Here is a 22083-nt window from a genome sequence, read left to right as displayed (position 1 = left end):
ATCCTGAAAATTGGTCAGAATGGTTCTTTTAAGTAGGATCTTTGGTTCAAGTTCGTCTATGGGTCATAAAGGTTCAAGAACAAGGCCAAAGAGCCCAAATATGGAAAAACCTTCTTAACACTCAAGGGGTTACTGTTCGAGTTCAAATATCCTGGAAATTCGTCAGAAAAGTTGTTTTGGTGATTTTAAGGTCAAGTCAATTATTTTTCACCTGGGGTCAAAAACTAGGTAACACTGCCAAAATATGGAAAAACTTGTTAACAGTCCTGAGGCTACTGCTCTGATCCAAATATCCTGAAAATTGGTCAAATAGGTTGTCTAGGTGATTTCTATGTCAAGTTCGTATATGCGTCACCAGGGGTCAAAAACTAGATAACACAGCCCAAATATGGAAAAACCTTGTTAAAACTCTTGAGACTACCATTTTGATTCATATATACAGAAAATAGGTCAAAATGTTGTTTTTTGTTTTTTGTCAAGTTCGAATATGGGTTACCTGAGACAAACACTAGGTCAAACAGTCTTAGTATGGAAAAACTATGTTAACACTCTATGAGCTTCTGTTCTAGTCCAAATATTCTAGAAATTGGTCATAAATGTTGTTTTGATTATTTGTAGGTCAAGTTTGAATGTGGTTCACTTGGATTCAAAAACTAGGTCACACAGCCAAAATATGGAAATAGCTTGCTAACACTTTAGAGGCTATTGTTTTGAACCAAATGTTCTGGAAATTGGTCCAAAATATGTTATGATGATTTATACGTCGAGTTCAAAAATGAATTATTTTGGGTCAAAAACTAGGTCACACTGCCAAGTATGGAAAAAACCCTTGCAAATAATCTATAGGCTATTGTAAATATTCAAACGTCCTGCAAATTGGTCAGAAAGGTTGTTTTGGTGATTTCGAGGTAAGGGTCGAAATTATTTATCATTTTGGGTCAAAAACCAGGTCACACAGCCAAAATATCGAAAAGCCTTGTTAAAACACTAGTGGCTGTTGTTTCAGTCATATTTTCCAGGAAATTGGTCAGAAAGATTGTTATGATGATTTAAGGTCAGGTTTGTATATGGGTTACATGAGGTAAAAACTAGGTCAGAAAGCCCAAAAATTGAAAAATCTTGCTAAAAGTCAACTGTTTTGATCCAAATGTCCTGAAAATTTGGAAGACGTTTTTGGAGATTTCTAGGTCAGGTTCAAATATGGGTCATTGGTTGTCAAAACATAGGTCACGCAGCCAAAATATTGAAAATCCTTGTTAACATACTAGGGACTTTTTATTCAGTCCAAATTTCCTGGAATTTGGTCAGATGATTTCAAGGTCAAATTCGATTTGTGATCATCTGGGGTCAAAAACTAGGTCACAAAGCCCAAATATGGAGAAAAAACTTGTAAACAATCTAGGAAATGTTGTTCTACATGGCCCATAACTATTTCTCCTGTTTAAAAATCAGACAATTTTTGTTGTTTTTTTTTTTGTTTGAAACCAGCATTTTTTCAAGTTTTTTTTATATGTGTGTGATTTATGTTTCCAATTATATCGTCCAAATAAATAAAAGAATAGATAAATATCAAAACATAAACAAATAAGACAAATCTAAATTCAGTCCTGTACAAGCAGTTTTTATTAACATTTTAAATTTTACAGGAGATTTACAAAATGCTGTCTCCGTCTCTACCTCTTTATGCGCGCGCATGCAGAGAGAGAGAATGAGGGAGAGATAGATCGCTACATGCTAATCCATCACAGTTGCTGCGGTGACATAAAACACGTGGCCCAAGACAGTTTACCCACACAATTGCCGATTCTTGGCAAAAGATAGTATTCCTTTATAATTGTTAAATCATTAAATTTTCTGTTCATGTATTCAACACAAATTGTTTTGTGTCATCGTTTTTATAGTCCTAGCACTCCGCTTAAGAAGAAAAGGGTGGTTGCATAGTAGTACATGGGTCTCTTGGGCGCTCATTACTGCGAATGTGAGCCCACTATCTTGGATAAGAGTCATTCCGACGGCCATATTTGGCGGCGGCAGCCATCTTGTAATTTTAACGAATGACATCATACAGCTGACACTTAGATCTTGATGTCAGGGAGACGGGGATAAAATGTGTACGAGTGATTTTACTTACAATCGATCATAAACGTTTGATAAAACGTCAAAAACATTTCGTTTGATACCCAACTACGTTACCACGGTTAGTATGGAAGACATGTTATACACGAATAATTTTTGTTCTTTTACATTCTATACTAAATATTTTGTGTCCTTTGATTTTACCGATGTTTATTCCCGTGCGCATCGTTTCATAATTAGAATGACATCATTATTTTATTTATTAAATCCCGATAGTATACCCGAGCTAAGCATTGGGGTCAGCTCCTTGACGACAAGTATTATAGTTAAATATTATAATAAATCTAATTTTTAATTTATTTAATGATTGATGCAAAGATAACTATTTAAATTGAATTATTTAATTATTATTTTTTTATCGACGATACGTTAAAAAACCCTTTATTGCATATTAATTATATGGCTAGTCCTGTTAAGCGTCACCATTGGAGAAACCATAGTTGTAATACGTTATAAAAATCAAAATGGCTGAAAAGGCTTACCAAGATGTTTTACCTTTCATGTACGATCCAAGAATGACCAATTCGGGTGCAGACCGGTATTCATGAAACCTCTATTGCATGCTGATTGATTGACAGAGACGCATTTTGATTGGTTAATAATACAATATTTTGACACGAGGAAGAGGAGTGGGAGGTGGGTGGATGAGGACGTGGGAAGAGAAGGGTGGCGGAGGAGGAGGGGGTAAAAGGACGAGGTGAGTTGTGGAGGAGGGGGAGGAGGGAGGAGGTGGATTGAGGAGGAGGAGGAGGAGGGAGGAGGTGGCTGGAGGAGGAGGAGGGAGACGGATAAGGAGGAGGAGGGAGAAGGACGGATGGGGAGGAGGAGGAAGGGAGGAGACTTAAACCAAAAAAGCGTAAGAATAGTTAATTGATTGTAAATATACCTTATTTATTATTTTATTACAAAAAATGCATGTTTGTCACGATTGTGGTATCTCGTTAAGTAGGTTTGACAATTTATAGAGACACGTAAAAGTAAACACTCTGAAGCTATGAAAAAAGTACCTAACCACTTCGGGTTATGTCGAGGGAGATTATTACATTTCAACATCCGTTTTCTATGGTTGTATCCGGGCCGAGCGGTAGCGGGAAAACTGAATGGACCAGAAAACTACTTTTGTCCGATCTAGTAAGTCCGGCGCCTGAGAGAATTATATGGTGTTACGGACAATGGCAGCCTTTGTACGACACACGCGAGAAGAATTTATCCCTCCTCCAATGGCATGTTTATGAAACGCTTCCAAAACGCAACGTCTAGACCGCACGGCTATTTGGTGGTAGATTAAAAACCGTGTACCCCGGAACAGGACCGTTTGCGCGAAAATGTATTCGAGACAGAAAGCCCGGCTACTAAAAAAAGAAAACTAACGGACGAAGAAGCGTATTTCGGTGAAGGTAACTCGACTGTCACGGCTATGAATGATGATGATGATGATGATAATGATGATGATGAGGTGAATGATAAAGATCGTTTAGAGGTTGGTTCTAAGAGAAATCTTCATTTAAGGAGCCCCCTGGTAAGCGCAAAAAAGAAGAGCTTAAAAAAGAACGTAAACATCACGGTAAATGGGACAGAAGATTTCAGAAGCCTTTAAGACAGTCTCATACAGAACAATTTAAAAATAGGTTAAACAGCTACCTAGATCAAGATTACTTTTTCGACCAATGTTTTGCCCTCGCTGCTAACGACGAATTGCCATATTTAAGAAAGAAGTTGGAGACAAAATTATGTACAGTTTTTGATTGACTTTTACTTATTACAAAATGACCCTACGAAGCAACAAATTCTCCAATCAGTCAAGAAACTTAGACATCAACACGATATGACTATCGCAAAATCTATTCGGCAAGCCGTGAAACTTAGAAAAGACCTGTTTCAGACGTTATGGCCTAATCATGACATCAACGAGAGCGATACAAATAATGACACTGAAAATCAGGAGACCTGATGAAAAAATTGTAAGAATGATCTGCGAGGATACCCAGTGACAGTGTGTGCCGCTGATCAAATTCGTAAACAAAGAGGAAAATTTGTAATTTCCAACACAGATACGAGTAATAGGCCAGGAAAACATTGGTTGGTCTTCTTTTTTTTCCTATGTACGGACCTAACGAATATTTTGACTCGTTCGGAAATAGCCCGGAAAGCTACGGCGTTGAATTTGAAAAGATAGTTAACAAGAAATATCTCCGGAATAACGGCCAACTTCAACAGTTTTCGTATAACGTGTGCGGTCTATACTGCAAAAACGTAATACACGTCATAAAACGATATCAGGGCAAGGCATTAAAAAGTATTTTAAAACAATTTGATATCAACAAAGGGAAGCGCAATGATCGCTTAATAGTGTCTAAAATGAAGAAAAAAAGACACCATGTCACAAAACAAGTGATTATTATTGAACCTTAAACAATATTTTGTATGAAATAGAAATAAAAATTGACATATATATCGTCTTTTGATTTTTATTTATGTGGCCCCTTTCTTAAGTTTTTACATCTTACTTAACAAATTGAAACAATACACCCCAATTTTTTTAAAGGGAAGATCTCACTGTAACAAACGCTTCTTCTATTTCGTCAATTACAAACAAGTCTTGTTAGGTATACTTATCCCCCAAATCATCTAAATCCATACTGATATTTAAAATTCTAAAGTGACAATGTTACTCGTTAAGCTTTTAAAATCGGAATGATCAAAATAATCTAAATGCGTTGTTATATACTCTCCACAGAGCCGATGCGTTCCTATTTTTAGAAAAGACGTCATGTTTAAACAATTTCAGTTTCCTTTATGTTAAATCTAAGACTTAAATATATATTTATTAATTTGTAAATGAAATATTGATATTTCGGTTATTCGTAACTTGAATCAAAGGTGACAGTTTATACATCATTTATAATAATAATAATATAGCTGGTTTTAAACATTCAAATCAAGCTCTTTTTTCATCATTTTAAGCTATGATGAATATCGTTTTATAAGTATCGGTTAATCAGCATGCAATACGAGTTACTATTCCCCATATAAAGTATTTGTTAATATAAAATACTGAATAATTATAATTATTGATAACGTATAAATATATGTCACAAATAAACTACAATTATAATCATTCAAATTTGTATTAGAAAATAGTAAACATTACCTTTTATTCATAAACCTACGCCACTGTACAGTTTTTTTAAAAGAAAACCTTGTTAAGGAGCTACAACAGAAATGGAATATCCGTGCATGGTCAATTTGTATTGGTCATAAAAATAATTAGCTACTCGCAAATCGATCTTTCGCTAAATTGGTGCGCGTGTGCATGTTTTCATTGAAATAAAATTGGAAACGTTTATTTCATATCGCCTATGGTTTAGTAATTACGATAATGTTTGTGAATAATGTCTGAAAATAATGACGCTTTTGTTTTCATACAAATATGACCATTAAGTTTCATTAGACAGAAATCGTTTATCGGAGGCGTGTGCCAATCCATGAAATTAATAAAATTTGTTTAAATATTATTCCAAACACCGATTTATTAAACGCTTAAAGAAGGGACATAACTGTACACAACAATATTAGTTACATTCATAATTGTAACTTCTCTTTAATAACAGGTAAAAGTTACTTTATAAACGTGTGCTGTGATGAGAATTTAAAAGCCTGATTGAACACTGGGCCTTCGTAAAATAATTGCTGTCAACGGCTTGTCAATTTCTCAACGTAATCATACTGGTGTCAATTTATACAAGAATCGCCAGACAGTTTTTTTGTTGATGCATATGTTATACATTAGTATCGAATATTAAAAATAAACAGTTAAACGCTATTACCCGATACTATACTTATAACGCTATTTTTCCGTAAAGGTTTGCAATTAACAAGAATATAGCGTGATGACTTTATAAACGTGATGAAAATTTAAACGCCTGATTTAACAGCAGGTTGTAAGTCAAGGACTTGTCAATTTCTCAATGTTATTTCACTGGTGTAAATTTCTACAAAGGTCGCCATACAGTTATAAGCTATTTGTCGTTTTTTCAAATATTAAAAATAAATAACAAACAGCATTTGAGTTAAAAAGAACAAGTTAATGAGTATAAAATACATATTCATTAACAGTATTAGTCATTGACATTTTTTTTTCTGAATACTACACAGAGAGAAAATAATTCCATACCTCCTTTTGATAGTTATCACGATAATGTTTGTGTATGAAATATAATAGCGTCTCTGTTTTGAACGAAAGTCTTAATAAGGGTTCATTCATAGTTTTAATGGTGTCATTAAGTTACAGAATGGTAAAACCCCCGACAGATACAAATTAATTAAATCACTGAAAAGCGTGTGTCAATAACGAATTGTCGCTGGGAGTATCATTAAATTATAAACGGAATCTGCAGGGGAAAAGGAATTGTTACAGTCGCTCTTAAATAATTTATGTTAGATTTTAAGGTAGCATTAATTTTTCATAGATAAACGAATTGGGGTCATATAATTATATAGGATTTTTAAATAAAACAAATTTAACTATAACCGATAAATTATGCTCATAAAATCTACAAACTACTTTATTTAAAGTTAAAAACATTAATTCGGCGCTTTTCATTTCTGTTTAAATTAGTTATAAATTGTACAAAGTATTTTCAATCAACATCTTATTTGGTTCAGTGCATTAAGTTTTAAATTGAATAGCCACGAGAGTTATACCTCCTTAAGCTATCATGGTCAGTTTGTATTGACTGATTTAAAGCGGACGTTAAATTGATCGGGTACTTGACATGATGCACTGATGACCTTTTTTATAGCTTATTACTAAGCTTGTAAAAATAGATTCATAATAATCGGTAGCATTAATTTAATATTTCTCTACTAAATCGAACCAACGTCTGAATATATAGTGTAAAGGTTCATGATTCATTTGATTTGTACATTTCATTCAATATCTGGTCATTCATTAAGGAACCCCTGGAACGGTGTTTTGAATGCAATGTAAAATAAAGCTAGATCTAGCGTATGTCTTTCCAATTAAAAAGTAATGTATGATACTACGTGACCAGACATTTTACTGAGTCAAATATGCAATTAGCGAAAGTTAATTTTGGACAAATTTATTAATAGGCATATGACGGGTTTTAACTTAACATTTAACAGCCTTGTTCCCGTTTTTAATTAATCGAATGACTAAGTAAACCGGCGCTTTAAATTGCGTATAATTGAGATAACACATGTCAAAATAATAACGGACCGTTGTAGCTATGCACTGAAAGGTTAACTAAGGACAACACAATTTCTATTATCGGTAAAGATGACAGCACGAAGTAAATAAACCGTTTTTTTGTGTACATTAAGTTTAACTTGACGTTATATAAATTTCAGAAAAAAGGCATAACAAACTGTATGTATTTACCAGTATGCTGTTTAAATAAATAATAAATTACATTGTTGGACATCAAAATTGCTAATGTTTTCTTGTTACAAAGTATCGATGTACCTTAAGGTGTATGTAACAGTAAAATGTAGCCATGTAATTTATATGCAATAAAGGGTCTTTTTTTAACGCATCGTCGATAAGAAATAATAATTTCGGTTTATCTGTTCGCCTTTTAATGAAATTCGATTTAAATAGTTATATTTGCATCAATCGTTAAATAATTTGGATTTATTATAATTTAACTAGTCGAGGAGCTAAAAACTCTAGCTCGGGTAATTTTCCGGAGATTATAAATAAAATAATGATGACATTCTAATTATAAAACGATGTTGGTGCTAATGAAAAAGCTCATGTTGAGCTAAAACAGATCAGTGGCTTATTTCATTTACGAGTTGGGCATCAAGAAAAATCCGAGGACATAAAATATTTAGTATAAAAGTAAAAGAACAAAAATTATTCGTGTAAAACATATCTTAATTACAAACGTTGGTTACATAGTTGGGTATCAAACGAAACGTTTTTGGACGTTTAATCGAACGCTTATGATCGATTGAAAGTAAAATCACTCGTACACATTTTTTCTCGTCTCCCTGACCTCAAGCTCTAAGTGTCAGCTCTGTAGGAGATATGATGTCATTTGTTAAGTCCAAGATGGCTGCCGCCGCCAAATATGGCCGTCGGAAGTGACCCTTATCCAAGACGGTGGGCTCACATTCGCAGTGTTTGGCGCCCAAGAGACCTATGTACTACTTTGCATGATATTTTCTTCAACATATCATTGAAATGTTGTGCGGTTTTTTTTGTACTCATATGCATTCATTTTTGTGGTTTTTGTTGCGGATTTATGATATCAGTTCCTCTTAAATGTCTTCATTTTCGAACATTTGTTTTGCAGGTTATATTTCAATCACATTCGTTTGGTCAATATTTACTTTTAAAGCATGATTAGTCCATTTGTAAGTATATGTCTGTCTCACAATCTATTTTCATCTGTCGTTAATTTTCATTACCTTCATAAGTTATTTAAGGTACTTATTAATAATTGTATTAAAAATCTTACCATTATAAATTAAATTAAGTATTCATAGTACTTACCTAGTGCGGGATGAACCGTCGAATACGTATTTGGAGCAGTGACAGACACTGTAAAATAAAAAATAAGGTGCATGTATATATTTCTGAATTTGTATAAAAACATATTTTTTCAGATATTACATCTAGAAGTGAACTGTACATTTATTGATCCAAGTCAACGTCATGTTCATCACTTCAATGGAAACATGTACTATTAATTATCATTATTGCATATAATGAGTGTTTTAATAATTATAAGGCCCAGAAGCTTCAAACCACTTGGCCCTCACCGTTGTGGGTTCGAATACCAACATGGATTCTTGCATCTGATGAAGCTATTTAGCCAGCTTTCGGAGCGTCGGTGGTTTTACTGAGGTCCCCGTTTGTGCCTAAAATAATGATTGGAAGGGTACCCGAGGTCCGCCTCCACCAGGAAAGCTTGAACGTCGCTATGTGACCTATACTGTGTCGGTGTGACATAAACACCAACCAAATAAATAAGCAAAATAATTGTTATAATATGTTAACAAATATCTTTGAAAAAAAACGTGTTGTATATTGACCTTTTGAAAATTAAGGTGAATATTGAATATATAATCATATTTTCACGTATTATTTATTCATAAGGGAAACTTGCTGTTTCAAAAAAATATCCATTGCAGGTCAAAAACGATTCCAATAACCAGACACAATACGTGTTAATTAACGATTCACTCGCTGTGACAATTGTAAATTCCGGATTTATTTTCTACACATATTTAAACTTTATATATAAAAAGGCATTAATAAAAATAGAGTTACTTTAAAGTGTATTGATAAAAAGTTTCATAAACCAACACAGTTTATCAGAATATATTTCGCGTAGTTGATTTGATAGATAACAATGGAAATGATGTAAAGCCAAATAAGAAACGCTTCATTTTCATCTAGAGTGTAAAATAAACCTGAAAAACTGTCCGTTAATGTTCTATACAATGAAATGTACATGTGTCTGCAGGTTTAATTATTTCAACAAGCACATAATTATGACTTAAGAATTTACGTAAAGATACAGTCTTTTTCACAGAGAAACGAGGCGGTAAATATATCTTAAAAATTCAGTTCATTATCTTCAAAAAATGCTTGTTTTCATTGAGTACATTAGGGTTTATTTGTTACGTAACTGTAATTATTATAAAACATGTAAAAGGAGACATTACTAAATGATTTTAACATTGACAAAAATAATGAATGTGAATTTACATTTAAACGAACTATGGGATAAACAAAAATCGCTGTCATCACGAAATCTCTTTGCAGTATACTCTGCCACCAGTGGGTAAAAGAGGTAACAATCTCGGTCTGGTAAGAGAGAAAAATAGTCAAAACGGAGGCACCCTTGTACATTCTATTTCGTTATCAATATTGACATTCAGTTACACTGTTAATTTCAATAGTACTAAATGTTTCAAGGAAATTCTTTTTCTTTTTGAAAAATAAGTATTAATATAAATAAAGATGATAACACTGATAACAGAACATCTCTTCACATCCCTTTAACACAAATTTGATTTGACCTGATTATGGCTTAACAATAGGTATTTAATTTGCAAGGCTTTCAGTGGCAATGTTTGTATTTCAATTTTTTTTTTAATTAATTTTTTTATTATTTTTATTTCATAGTTTCCTGTAGTGATTTTTTGTTAAAATTATCTAAACTTATTTTTATATTCGTTTTTGATATGATAGTACCAGTATTTCGAATTAAACACATTTCAAAGATGACATTTCAGTTGTTTTCCACTAATTCAAACTTGAGAAAACAACTTATTTTGTTGAAATGACTAGATAGGCCAAAACTAACTATAACAAGAGGACCATGATGATCCTATTAAATCGCTCACCTGAGACAGTATACTTGTTAATTTGGATTTTTAAAAGATTTGTTTTGTTTTTACTATATCCATATAAGGAAAATCAATGACATCCCTCTGTAGGGCCAATTTTGACCCAAGGGCTTTTATTTGAACTTCATTGGTAGACACCCATTAAAAGATGTTTCATGCTTAATATCTAAGTTCTAGCTCTTTGACCAATTTAAAAGATTTTTTTAAGTTGTTACTATATTTTAAAAGATTTTTTTTAGAATATAAATATAAGGAAAACCAATGAGCCCCGGGGTAGAGCCGATTTGACTCCAGGGCTTTTATTTGACTAAACTTGGTAGACACTCGCTAGAAGATATTTCATGCTTAATATCTAAGCTCTAGCTCTTTGAGTTTTTTAAAAGAAGCCTGTTTAAATTTTTGATATATACATATAAGGAAAACCAATGACCCCCTGGGGCAGGCCCATATTGACATCCATATATTCGGTAGCGCTTTCAATGCTTTCTTCGCATATCTTCAGTCGAAACTTAAATATATATTCTAACACGACCCGCATTTTCCCCCATTGAACATAGAAGAACCGAAAGTGTGTTATTATGCAGTTAAATCACAATTTGAAGTTCTATATTTAGACATGTGACTTAACCACTTAAAATGTGACGCGCTGAAAATAAGTACCACAATTTAAGTTAATATCAGGTACGGCAGCATTTATTTGCTGATGTCGTGTTAGAATCGAAATAATATATCCAAACGGATAAATTCAAAAAACTAATCGAAAAAAAATAGTCATTCGGGTGCGCATCATTATATCACTCGGGCTATAGTGATGTTATTCACGGTAGGGAATCACGTGACTTTTACGGTAACGCGTACAGACAATATGGCGGCCTAAATACCTCGCTTCACATGTGTTGTTCAGGTATTTTTATTATATCCCTTTTACTTTCATAAGAGACCTGTTGCAGTCTTCGCGGAATAAAGAATTGTTGTCGCCTATACATTATTTTCAACCCCTTTGCTTATAGCTTTTACAAACACCAAGAAATTCAACAGGAATCTTCTATGTGGACAATTCTTTTGCTGGTACCATTTACGCAGAATTTGCATCTTTTAAGAATTTGATTAAACTACGTCGAGTAAGCAAAGAGAAAGGGTTCATAGAATTTCTTTAATTGAAAATGTAAATTATAGGCATGTTAAATATTGACTGGCCATTTTGTATTCCAATACATGAGAGAGAAATTATTTGGGTAACGGACACGGGTACTTTTATTGTTGATAACTCCCACGCAATATTTTATGTCCGAGCAATATCTATGCATGTTATAGCCTAGATATTGATTTAACAAAATCATGATTGATGCATTTAGCCATAAACTTTCATAGATTTTTGAATAGTATCAAAAATACCGCCAAAGGTCCTGGATAAAGAATTGAGCCCCTAAGGGTAGCAGAATATATACTCACGAGAATATATTAAATGAAGTTTCGATATAGATGAATTAATTTCAGAAATTAAAACAAAAGTCTCAAATATAAGAAGGAGGTCGATTTCAGTTTAAGCACAATAACAGTTGTCATTTTTATATGCCCGAAAAAAATTCGGGCATATTATGTTATACCCCCTGGCGTCCGTCCGTCTGTCTGTCCGAGCAAACATTTTGGGTTTAGGGGCTATAAAGCAGTAAAGAGAAAAAAAAGAACAATAGGTTCATTCCGTGATCAAAGGGTTAAGGGGCTAGTAGCCCTTAAGAAAAAGAAAATAACAAAGAAAATAGCCCCTAAAGCCAAAATGTTGGAACGTCCGTCTGTCTGTCTGTCCGTCCGTCACAAAACTTGTCCGGACTGCTCCTCATAAACTACTGGTGCAATTGCATCCAAACTTTGCAGGAATGATCAGTACCAAGTGTAGTTGTGCATATTGTCAGCATTTTCCGGTTCAATGATTTTTGTCAGAGTTATGGCCCTTTAATTATTTTTATTTTTAAAGTTTCACCGGACTACTTCTCTTATACCACTAATGCAATTTAAATGAAACTTTACAGGATTGATCTGTAGCTCAAGTCCTTGCGCATATTGCACGGGTTTTCCGGTTGAATGGTTTTTGGCCGAATTATGGCTCTTTGATAAAAAGGTGTTTTTTCTGTATGTTGCCAGATACATAAAAGTTTGTCCGGTCTACTCCTTTTTGTCGCCTCTACGGAGTAGTGGCGACATATAGGGATCACGTCTCCGTCGTCTGTCTGTCCGTCTGTCTGTACGTCCGTCACAAAACTTGTCCGGGCTGCTCCTCATAAACTACTGGTGCAATTTCATCCAAACTTTACAGGAATGATTAATATTAAGTCTAGTTGTGCATATTGTCAGCATTTTTCGGTTCAATGATTTTTGTCAGAGTTATGGCCCTTTAATTATTTTTATTTTTAAAGTTTGTCCGGACTACTTCTCTTATACCACTAAGGAATTTCAATGAAACTTTACAGGATTATTCTGTAGCTCAAGTTTTTGCGCATATTGCTAGAGTTTTCCGGTTAAATGATTTTTGGCCGAGTTATGGCCCTTTGATAAAAAGGTGTTTTTTCTATGTGTTGCCAGATACACAAAAGCTTGTCCGGACTACTCCTCATAAACTACTGGTGCAATTTCATCCAAACTTTACAGGAATGATCAGTACCAAGTTTAGTTGTGCATATTGTCAGCATTTTCCGGTTCAATGATTTTTGTCTGTGTTATGGCCCTTTAATAATTTTTATTTTTAAAGTTTGTCCGGACTACTTCTCTTATACCACCTATGCAATTTCAATGAAACTCTACAGGATTGATTTGTAGCTTCAGTCGTTACGCATATTGCACGAGTTTTCCGGTTGAATGATTTTGGCAGAGTTATGGCCCTTTGATAAAAAGGTATTTTTTTCTGTGTTTTGCCAGATACACAAAAGCTTGTCCGGACTACTCCTCATAAACTTCTTGTGCAATTTTATCCAAACTTTACGGGAATGATCAGTACTAAGTCTAGTTGTGCACTGTCCGTCTGTCTGTCTGTCCGTCTGTCACAAAACTTGTCCCAACATGAAATTGGCCATCATGAGGCGACACATGTGATCACTGATCGCTCTTGTTTACTTGTGGACCATATGCCGCTTTTCATGGAATGGCACTAACGTTTTACATTTAAGCTTCCATGATAACTGCCATATGAACACATCTGCGAATGTTTCAAAATTCTTAAATTTACCAGTTCATGTTAAATGTTGATTTCTGCTTAAACCGGTGTTAGGGGGCGTGGACGGTTGCTATCACTTTCCAGTACCGTCCATGAACAGGCTCAATTAAAGCGAGCCTGCAATATTTTCAATTTTGCCGCGTTGGGCTTTCTTTAGGGATTCTTATTTCACTCTATTTTATTGCCACGTCAGCGTTGTTTGTGCCGTGTGGAGGCTGTAATAAGTCGCCCCGTGCCTTCAATCAGGGATGCTATATTTCCGTTCCTTAAAGATCGTTCAGCAAAACATTTTTTTTGTGCTTGTGGTATTTTAGTTCTATCTATTCGGCATCTTTCTTGTTGGGTGGTTCCAGTATTCCTAACTTGAATACTGTTGAATCACCCTTGGGATATGAGCCCTGCTTTTTAAATTTGTCTTTTGACGTTATATCTGTGATATGCAGGCTTCATAACCTCAGATCCCCTTTCAAAATTCCATTTTATTAGTTTTCTCGTTTAGGGCACACGCATTTTTTTACTTGGGGACCATATGCCGTTTTTCATGGAATGGCACTAACGTGTCACATTGAAGCTTCCATGATAACCGCCATATGGACACATCTGCGGATGTTTCAAAATTCTTAAATTCACCATGTTTAAATGTTGAATTCTGCTTAAGCCGGTGCTAGGGGGCGTGGACGGTAGTTTGCACTTGACAGTACCGTCCATGAACAGGCTCAATCAACCCGAGCCTGCAACATTTTCAATTTTGCCGCGTTGGGATTTCTTTAGGGATTCTTATTTCACTCTATTTTACCTGAAAAACACATGTGTAGCGAGGTGTTTAGGCCGCCATATTGTCTGTACGCGTTACCGTTAAAGTCACGTGATTCCCTACCGTGTTATTGAGCGATAAAATCACTGTTTGGGATATACTATTTCTTCAATAAACATATAAACAAATGACGTAACGTCATGAAAAAAAGCGGAAAGATTAGATATTAATTTATTTCTCGGCATACACAATATGTTAATTTTTACCATAAAACTAAGCCTCAAAGCGAGCTCAATTTTCTTTTACCGTGAAATGATATAAAAATTTATTTTACATTTTCCGTTTAAAAATTGTCATTCGGTATTTTATACACTGCTTCCGTTTATTCTGGTTCCGTGTCGTATTATGGTTCACATATAAGTGCACAGGACCAGTCTACGCTTCCTTTTTCAATCAGAATACCTCGGCTTTTATCGTTATCTTGAAACTCGAACAGTTGCGATGTGTCGATTCGGTACTTCGGACGAAAGGTTTCAAAACCACCACTTTCTAGCAGGTACTCGCGTTACCGTAAAGCTCGCTTTTCCAGCAGGCCCTTCAGGCCAGCTCTTCGAGCTCGCAATAATATTGCGTACATTTAGCATGATCCGTAAAATCTGGCAGTGAATATTAATGACATTTATTAAAGGGAGGTAATAAAGTTCACATGTTATTTTTTTTTATGGCCACAAATTGTAAGGTAATTAAAAAATTTTACTGAATAAATATTGGTTAATGAACGAACAATATGACTGAATAAAAACGCAAGCGGACCTTTTATAATTAATAATGAAGAAATTGTAATAAATATAATGTGCTTATATATAAATGACTTATAAAACAGACATTATCATAAGAGCATCTAGTGGTCATTAGAAGTATTTCTTTTTTTCACTAAAATAGTCATTTTCGTTTAATATTAATTTTTATAAAGAAGGAAAATGCTAAATTTACCGCCTGAACATTTATATAAGTGTTTACTGACTTGCTATGGGCACTAAAATTGCATCATCTTATGAATTTGAAATGGATTTTTTAAATACATGTGGAAGAAAACCCTTACTATGGCTGCGAGACCTTTTTACGACGCGGTCCGTTGCTATGAAAAATCGACCGGAATTAATATTTCCTCGCGCATGCGCAATCTGCTTAAGGCAAAAAATGCTTTGCCCTTCCACGAATTTATATTACAGGGATCGGACACTCCAAGTTAACCCTATATAAATGCTTCAATATATTGTCGCGCACCCGATAAAGGTACATCGATCGATTATTTACCGGCGCTAAGCGAAAATGCCCGTTCGCAACGGATACCTACTTTACAAAATACCATATACCTTTTCCATTTATTATCCGATTTTTGGAAATTTAAAGTTTATTTTCAAGAAAAATACTTGTTTAATTCAAATATCTAATTTATTTTTTTAAAGATATATACAGAATATCTGTCCGCAACGACGATTAAATAATTAACTTGACGAGATCCGCGGTAAATTTACATTTTTTATATAAAAAGCAGGTATTTGAAATTTATTATAACGGCAAAATAATGAATTCAATTTCAAAATAAAAAATAAGCCGATGTAAGTTATTTACAGATGATCAAAGATGCAATATTTAAGATTGATTGGGTTATTTAGTCAAATTAATTGACGCACAATTGTTTTCAATTTCGCTCAACATGTGATGTAAATTTATTCATCTTTTTAATACAAAATGATGCTGATATTATCAATATTGCCATTTTCATAGAATTATTAAATTTCCTTTATCATTTATATCATTATTAGTTTTTTTGTACATCTGTTTTCAAATGTCGGTGCAGTGAAGTAGACAATCATAAAAACAGCAAAGTACTCCAGTGTGGCTGTCTCGATTCCGGCCTTTTTAATATCACTCGTATATTTTAATTATTCTTTTAATTAATTTGAATGCCTGTAGAAAAATATTTCTGATATTTTCTTTAATGTAACGCTAGAAAAGAATAAAAAATCTTTACACTTTGAGTCATTATTTTGCGAAATAAAAGTACCTGTTGATTTTTTTACACATCGCTTCAAATTTCTTTGAAGTTTAATTACTTTTGAAGGGGGCTAATTACTAACAGGTAACAAGTGATAATTGAAACACTTTATTTTTAAACTTTCATTACCAGGTTACATGTGATAATTGCAACACTCAATCTTCAAAAACAAATAGAATTTGAATGTATATTTTGTATGTGCGCGGTCTTTAACTACAGTCCATGGTATGTGTAATAAGAAAATGATTATCCTTTATCCGATGTGCGATTCCGCGCATGCGCGCGGTGCGATTTTAAGCTAAACGATAGTGTCCGATCCTTGTAATACAAATCTGTGGCCCTACATAGAAATATAGTAGAAGTTCATAGACAATTCCAAGTTAGTTCAAGGTAAACGATAGAAAATTATATAAAATAGTTTTTAACAAATATAGAAAAGATGACTTTATAGCCTTGTGGCGAAGAATGCCATAAAAAGGCATGGAAAAGATACTTGTTTAAGAATTTACGATCACGGACCTGACACTGAGATCATTTTTTAAAGAAGATGTGAAAATGTATCTATTAGCAAATGAAAAGTCAACTTATTTGCTGTTGAAATAGTTCATATAAAAACAAAAGAAATTTTATAACATGAAATCGAGATTAATTATCATTCTGAAAAAAATATCAAAATAGGTGAAAATGCATTTTTAGTGTTTTATATACCTGGTTATATCCTTTATCCGATTTGCCGGTGATGTAAACAGAAAAAATTGAAGTCACATAAATAGATTATAAATAATTACTTTTTTTCAAAATCTTGAGAAGTTAAGATGGATTGTTTGGAAGAGATATAACACACATGTTATCCGCTTCTTCGTAATACATGTTATTTTTAATAATGCACGTCACACAATTTTTCTTTCCTCAAAATCCATAAACATTGATCGGTATATCTAAAAGTTACATAAATTACCATTTTAAAAAGCGTAACGGATTAACTACATCATGGTTTTTAAACGCCCCGGTTGAATGAACAACCGTTTGTGTGCCAATCTGTTTGCCACTTGCCGCCAGACATATCCAGTTATTCAAAGGAAGTGTACAATACAAATTGTGTAATATTATGTAATACAGGGGTAATAAAATTTTATCCTTAACACCCTGCTTTTTCAATTTAAATTACTGATGGAAAAGTCGTCTAATGATACCTTAAACAAACGACATGTGTGTGCCCTTTTTTGACCATTGAATTATTAGTCCTGCACATTTTCGTAGATCTGTTAAAAAATAAATTCACGTTTTCAGTACTTACCGCCTTAAGACATCCCAAAATTAATATTTTTTGGGTGACATAACATGAAATCGCATCTATTAAAGCCTTAAAGTATGATAAACTGTAGACATCGCCATTGCGTTTTTGCCCTACGCAGAATGCGCATGCGCGAAATGCAACATTCGTTGCTAAGGAAAATCGTATTGTAAAAATGTCTGTAGATAACGGATTGGCCCCACTTACTGCGCATGCGCGAGATTATTTTGGATTACAGTTTCAATTGCATTACGCAATCTACTGTTGGTATGATACGTAATCAAGTACATGCAGTGTGTATTATATAATTAATCTAATAAGACGGGTTTTATAACAAATGGAATAAGAATACGAACAAAGGTGTATTGTTAGTTAGATTATTTATATTAAACGTGCATTATAATAATGACAAAGGGGGTTATTTAGGATGTTGATTAAATGTTCATGTATAGAAAATAAATTTTTTGTACCGGCAAATTTATACAAAGACCCGTAATCATTATGTCAAATTTGAATAAAATAAAAGTGTTACATTAATATGAAGAATAAATATGGATGAAAAATTGGTCAAATTTGATATTAATTGTTGTTTGTTATACAGAATAGTGAAATCGCTCTTGAATAGAGTCTTATAAGGTATCAATGATCATACTGAACTACTATACTTTTCGATGATATTTTAGCAATTATATAAACGTTTTAATTATGTTTTTTAAACTTTTAAATAGATTACAATGCGGTAAAAATTAAATACTGATTTTAACAATATACGAAATAAATAACGATTTACATCGTCTTAAAGAATCTTAATCTAAATCTGATAGATTTATAGCATGAATGAAGAATACATTTTCTAATCTAATTAAAAATTTTGTAGTCATTGAATTCCGTTTTATTGTCTGGTAATTTAAAGTATTGATTAAAATTTGACTTGATTTAAGTAGATAAATACGATGCTACATAAACTTAATTTTCATATAAAACTAAATAAATGAAGAAACCGTTTTTGCGCCACAAATATTTACGTTTTGGTGTGTATTGTTTCATTATATAATCGTATAACGCACATATCATAACATTATAACATAAGATTTCTGAATTTATTGTTCACGATGCTCAACCCATGCGCCTATACAGATAAGTTTTGATGTATTTTGTGAAAATGTTTTATGTAATAATGTTATTATTGATGATTGATCACGTGATATGTATGGCGCCGGTCGTGTTTTTGTGACGAGAGATTTATTTATAAAATAAAGGATTTATATATCATATTTATGGATACGTTTTAGATCATTATGTGTCATACGAGGGACTAATTAATTCTGAATGGGAAATAAACGTAAAAACAGACAAAGTAGTGGAAATATTTGTGAAAAAGAGAAAAACAGTAAGATTTTCAAACCAAGAGGCCCGTCAGAGGAGTCGGAAATTTCCTTGAGCGAAATCTTAAATGAGACAAATTCTGTTTTATATTGTACAAGTGACAATGTAGGAAGTGTGTTTGGTGGACCTTGTCCGGGATCGGAAATGTCAAGCAAGCCACCGGTCGGCCGAAGGAGAGCCCCACTAACGATGATATACATTTGTACTAGCTTATTTGGAGAAAATTAATGGGAGAATAGGTGACGTGGAGAAGAGGCTTGACTCTTTATCTGTGTTAGAAAAGAAAGTTGATGGATTTGATCGGGAGTTAAAAAGTTATGGAATGCAATGGAGGATAGAAATAAGAAGCTTGATGTCAGGCTCTCATGTGTGGAGGAGAAAGTTGAATGCTCAGATTTTAGCGTTGCACAGTTAGAGAGCAAAGTGATCCAATTTGAGAAAGAGCGGGATAGTTTGAAGAATGAGGTAATCTATTTGACTAGTCAATCTATGAGAAACAATTTGATATTTACTAATATTACTGAGGCAGATGATGAAGACCAGCATAAGACAGAAAGGTTGTTAAGAAGCTATTTAGTAGATAAACTTAAAGTAGCGCAAGATTTAGTGGCAGATATGAAATTCGAACGTGTACATAGGATAGGGGAGAGAAGTAGAGGAAAACCTAGGAACATTGTGGCTAAATTTGTTTTATTTAAAGATAGGGAATTCGTTCGTAGGCAATGGAAGCAGCTACAGGGAACACAGTTTAACATGTTTGAACAATTTCCGAAAGAGGTGATAGAGAAGAGGAGACGCTTGGTACCTAAGATGAAAGAGCATAGGAACAAAGGGGATAGGGCATGTATCGCTTACGATACGTTGTATGTGAATGGCAAGGCCGTCAGAGAATAGGATTGCGCGGAGGGTAAACTTAACATTCTTTCTTGGAATGTAAATGGACTATCTGCTGACAAAAAAGACAATGATGCTTTTGTAAATATTATTTCCAATAGTGATGTTTGTTTTTTATATAAAACTTGGGCATGTTCTACCAGTGATATTGAAATAAATGATTATATTGTACATATTTTTTATAGAAAATTTAAACACCGTAATGCCAAACGATCTAGTGGTGGTATAGCTTTATATTATAGAGATAGTTTAAAAAACGGCATTTAAATAGTAAAAAATCATTACGATACTATAATATGGCTTAAACTTGATCATATTTTTTTTTTAAGACTAAAAATGATATTTATATTTGTGGTGCTTATATATGGGTTGAAAACTCTCCTGCATATAACGTTATTAATACTGACTTATTTGATCTTTTAGAAAATGATATATTTATATAATTATGAACAAAAAGGTGATGTATTTGTCACTGGAGATTTTAACAGTAGAATTGGTAAAAAGAATGATTTTATTGTTAATGATTTTTTAAATTAAATTCATACACAGATGACGTTGACTATACACCTGATATGAGCCTATTACGGGCCTCAATTGATAATGTAAATAACAGTCACGGTGTTAAACTTCTTGATCTTTGTAAATCTTCATGTTTACGTATTCTTAACGGTAGATAAGGCGACACTTGTAAATACACCTATGTTTCTCCTAGAGGCGCATCGGTTATTGATTATTTGCTGACCAATGAACGTAACTTTTCATTGGTGGACAATTTTACTATAATTCTATTAATGAATGGAGTGACCATGCGCCTTTGCGTTTTTGTATTTTCTGATCGCAGATCAGTAAATACATAGCTAACATCCACGGTCTAACACAAAAATTTCCTAACAGGCCTAACAACGCATAGTAGTTCTCACTCAAAACTGCTTAAAACCAGCAATTTAAAAGAAAGAACAATTTTTTGTTACAAGTGTCCAACAAATTACTACACATTCAAACTTTAAAAGTAGCGTTGGCTTATAGAATTGTCAATAAATGCACACTCACAAATTACGCGGATGAATATGATTTTTAATCAATGAAAATGCTATTTTTTAGCGATGTCGATTACCGAATAACTACACAAATAAATCTGACTGCCGAGTAGTTTGAATATATAGTTTCTACATGTTGGCATTTGGGCGAGAAGATTTTTGCTAAATTTATTTACTTCAATTTTAAACAACAGGTTTACCCTGAACAAAATACCTCGAAATTACCCTAACCCGAAATGCAATGGAAATTCTAAATTTAGAATGACTTGATTTTATTCAGCCTGTTCTGCTTTAAAAAACCCGAAATGCAATGGAAATTCTAAATTTAGAATGACTTGATTTTATTCAGCCCTTTATAACTTTTTATAACTTCTCCGTGGTGCAGGGGTAACGCATTCGTTTAGTGTGTGAGAGGTCTGGAGTTCAAATCCCAGGCAGTCGAGTCAACATTTTTTTTAATTCTTTTTTATTGTCTTTGTTAAGGAAATAGCCACGATATGCAAGGATAAAGTGTGGCTATCATAAAAAATAATCATAAATGATTTTTTGATGCAACTCTAGTTATGCAAAATTCCGCGTATGTATCAAAACTCTGGTGCCCTGCAAGATGAATTATAGTACATAACAAGAAAAGCATTGATGCAAAAACATCAAAGGGCGTCCAAGCAAGAAATGCAGCAGGTGAAGATGAACTAGTAGATATATGAATGGTTAAATTGGTTTTTACCAGAATTGTTTATCAACTTATGAATGAACGGACGAAAGTCATTATTAACTTTGATTGGCATGCTAGAGATTTAGAATATTACTTGTTATTTCTTTATGATCGTGGTTATTAAAAGCAACGGATACACATGTATACAATCATTTATAATCCATATGTGTAATGCATGATCAACACCACACTTGTGTAATTGTCCCTTA

The 22083-nt window shown here is 33.4% G+C and overlaps 2 protein-coding genes across 2 annotated transcripts in view; one reads left to right on the top strand and one right to left on the bottom strand.

Moving 5' to 3' along the window:
• The window catches only part of LOC132743061 (uncharacterized), a 72497-nt gene extending 53069 nt beyond the window's left edge, over positions 1-19428 (bottom strand). The window contains exons 1-2 of the mRNA XM_060731574.1: positions 19248-19428; positions 8660-8707 (exon numbers count right to left, since the gene is read on the bottom strand). Coding sequence (XP_060587557.1) covers positions 8660-8707; positions 19248-19428 — 229 coding nt within the window. The remainder of the gene's footprint in view (positions 1-8659; positions 8708-19247) is intronic.
• A 127-nt stretch (positions 19429-19555) lies between these two features.
• LOC132743063 (uncharacterized) lies at positions 19556-20122 on the top strand. Its single transcript, XM_060731575.1, has one exon. It carries the CDS (start codon positions 19556-19558, stop codon positions 20120-20122), a length of 567 nt encoding a protein of 188 aa, XP_060587558.1.
• The last annotated feature ends 1961 nt before the right edge of the window (positions 20123-22083 follow it).

This window comes from Ruditapes philippinarum, unplaced genomic scaffold (genome assembly GCF_026571515.1).
Source record: "Ruditapes philippinarum isolate M1 unplaced genomic scaffold, ASM2657151v2 ctg2526_1_1_1_1, whole genome shotgun sequence".
Taxonomy (NCBI): domain Eukaryota; kingdom Metazoa; phylum Mollusca; class Bivalvia; order Venerida; family Veneridae; genus Ruditapes; species Ruditapes philippinarum.
Note: the sequence above shows the minus strand (reverse complement) of the source record. Positions and strands in the feature narration are given on the sequence as shown.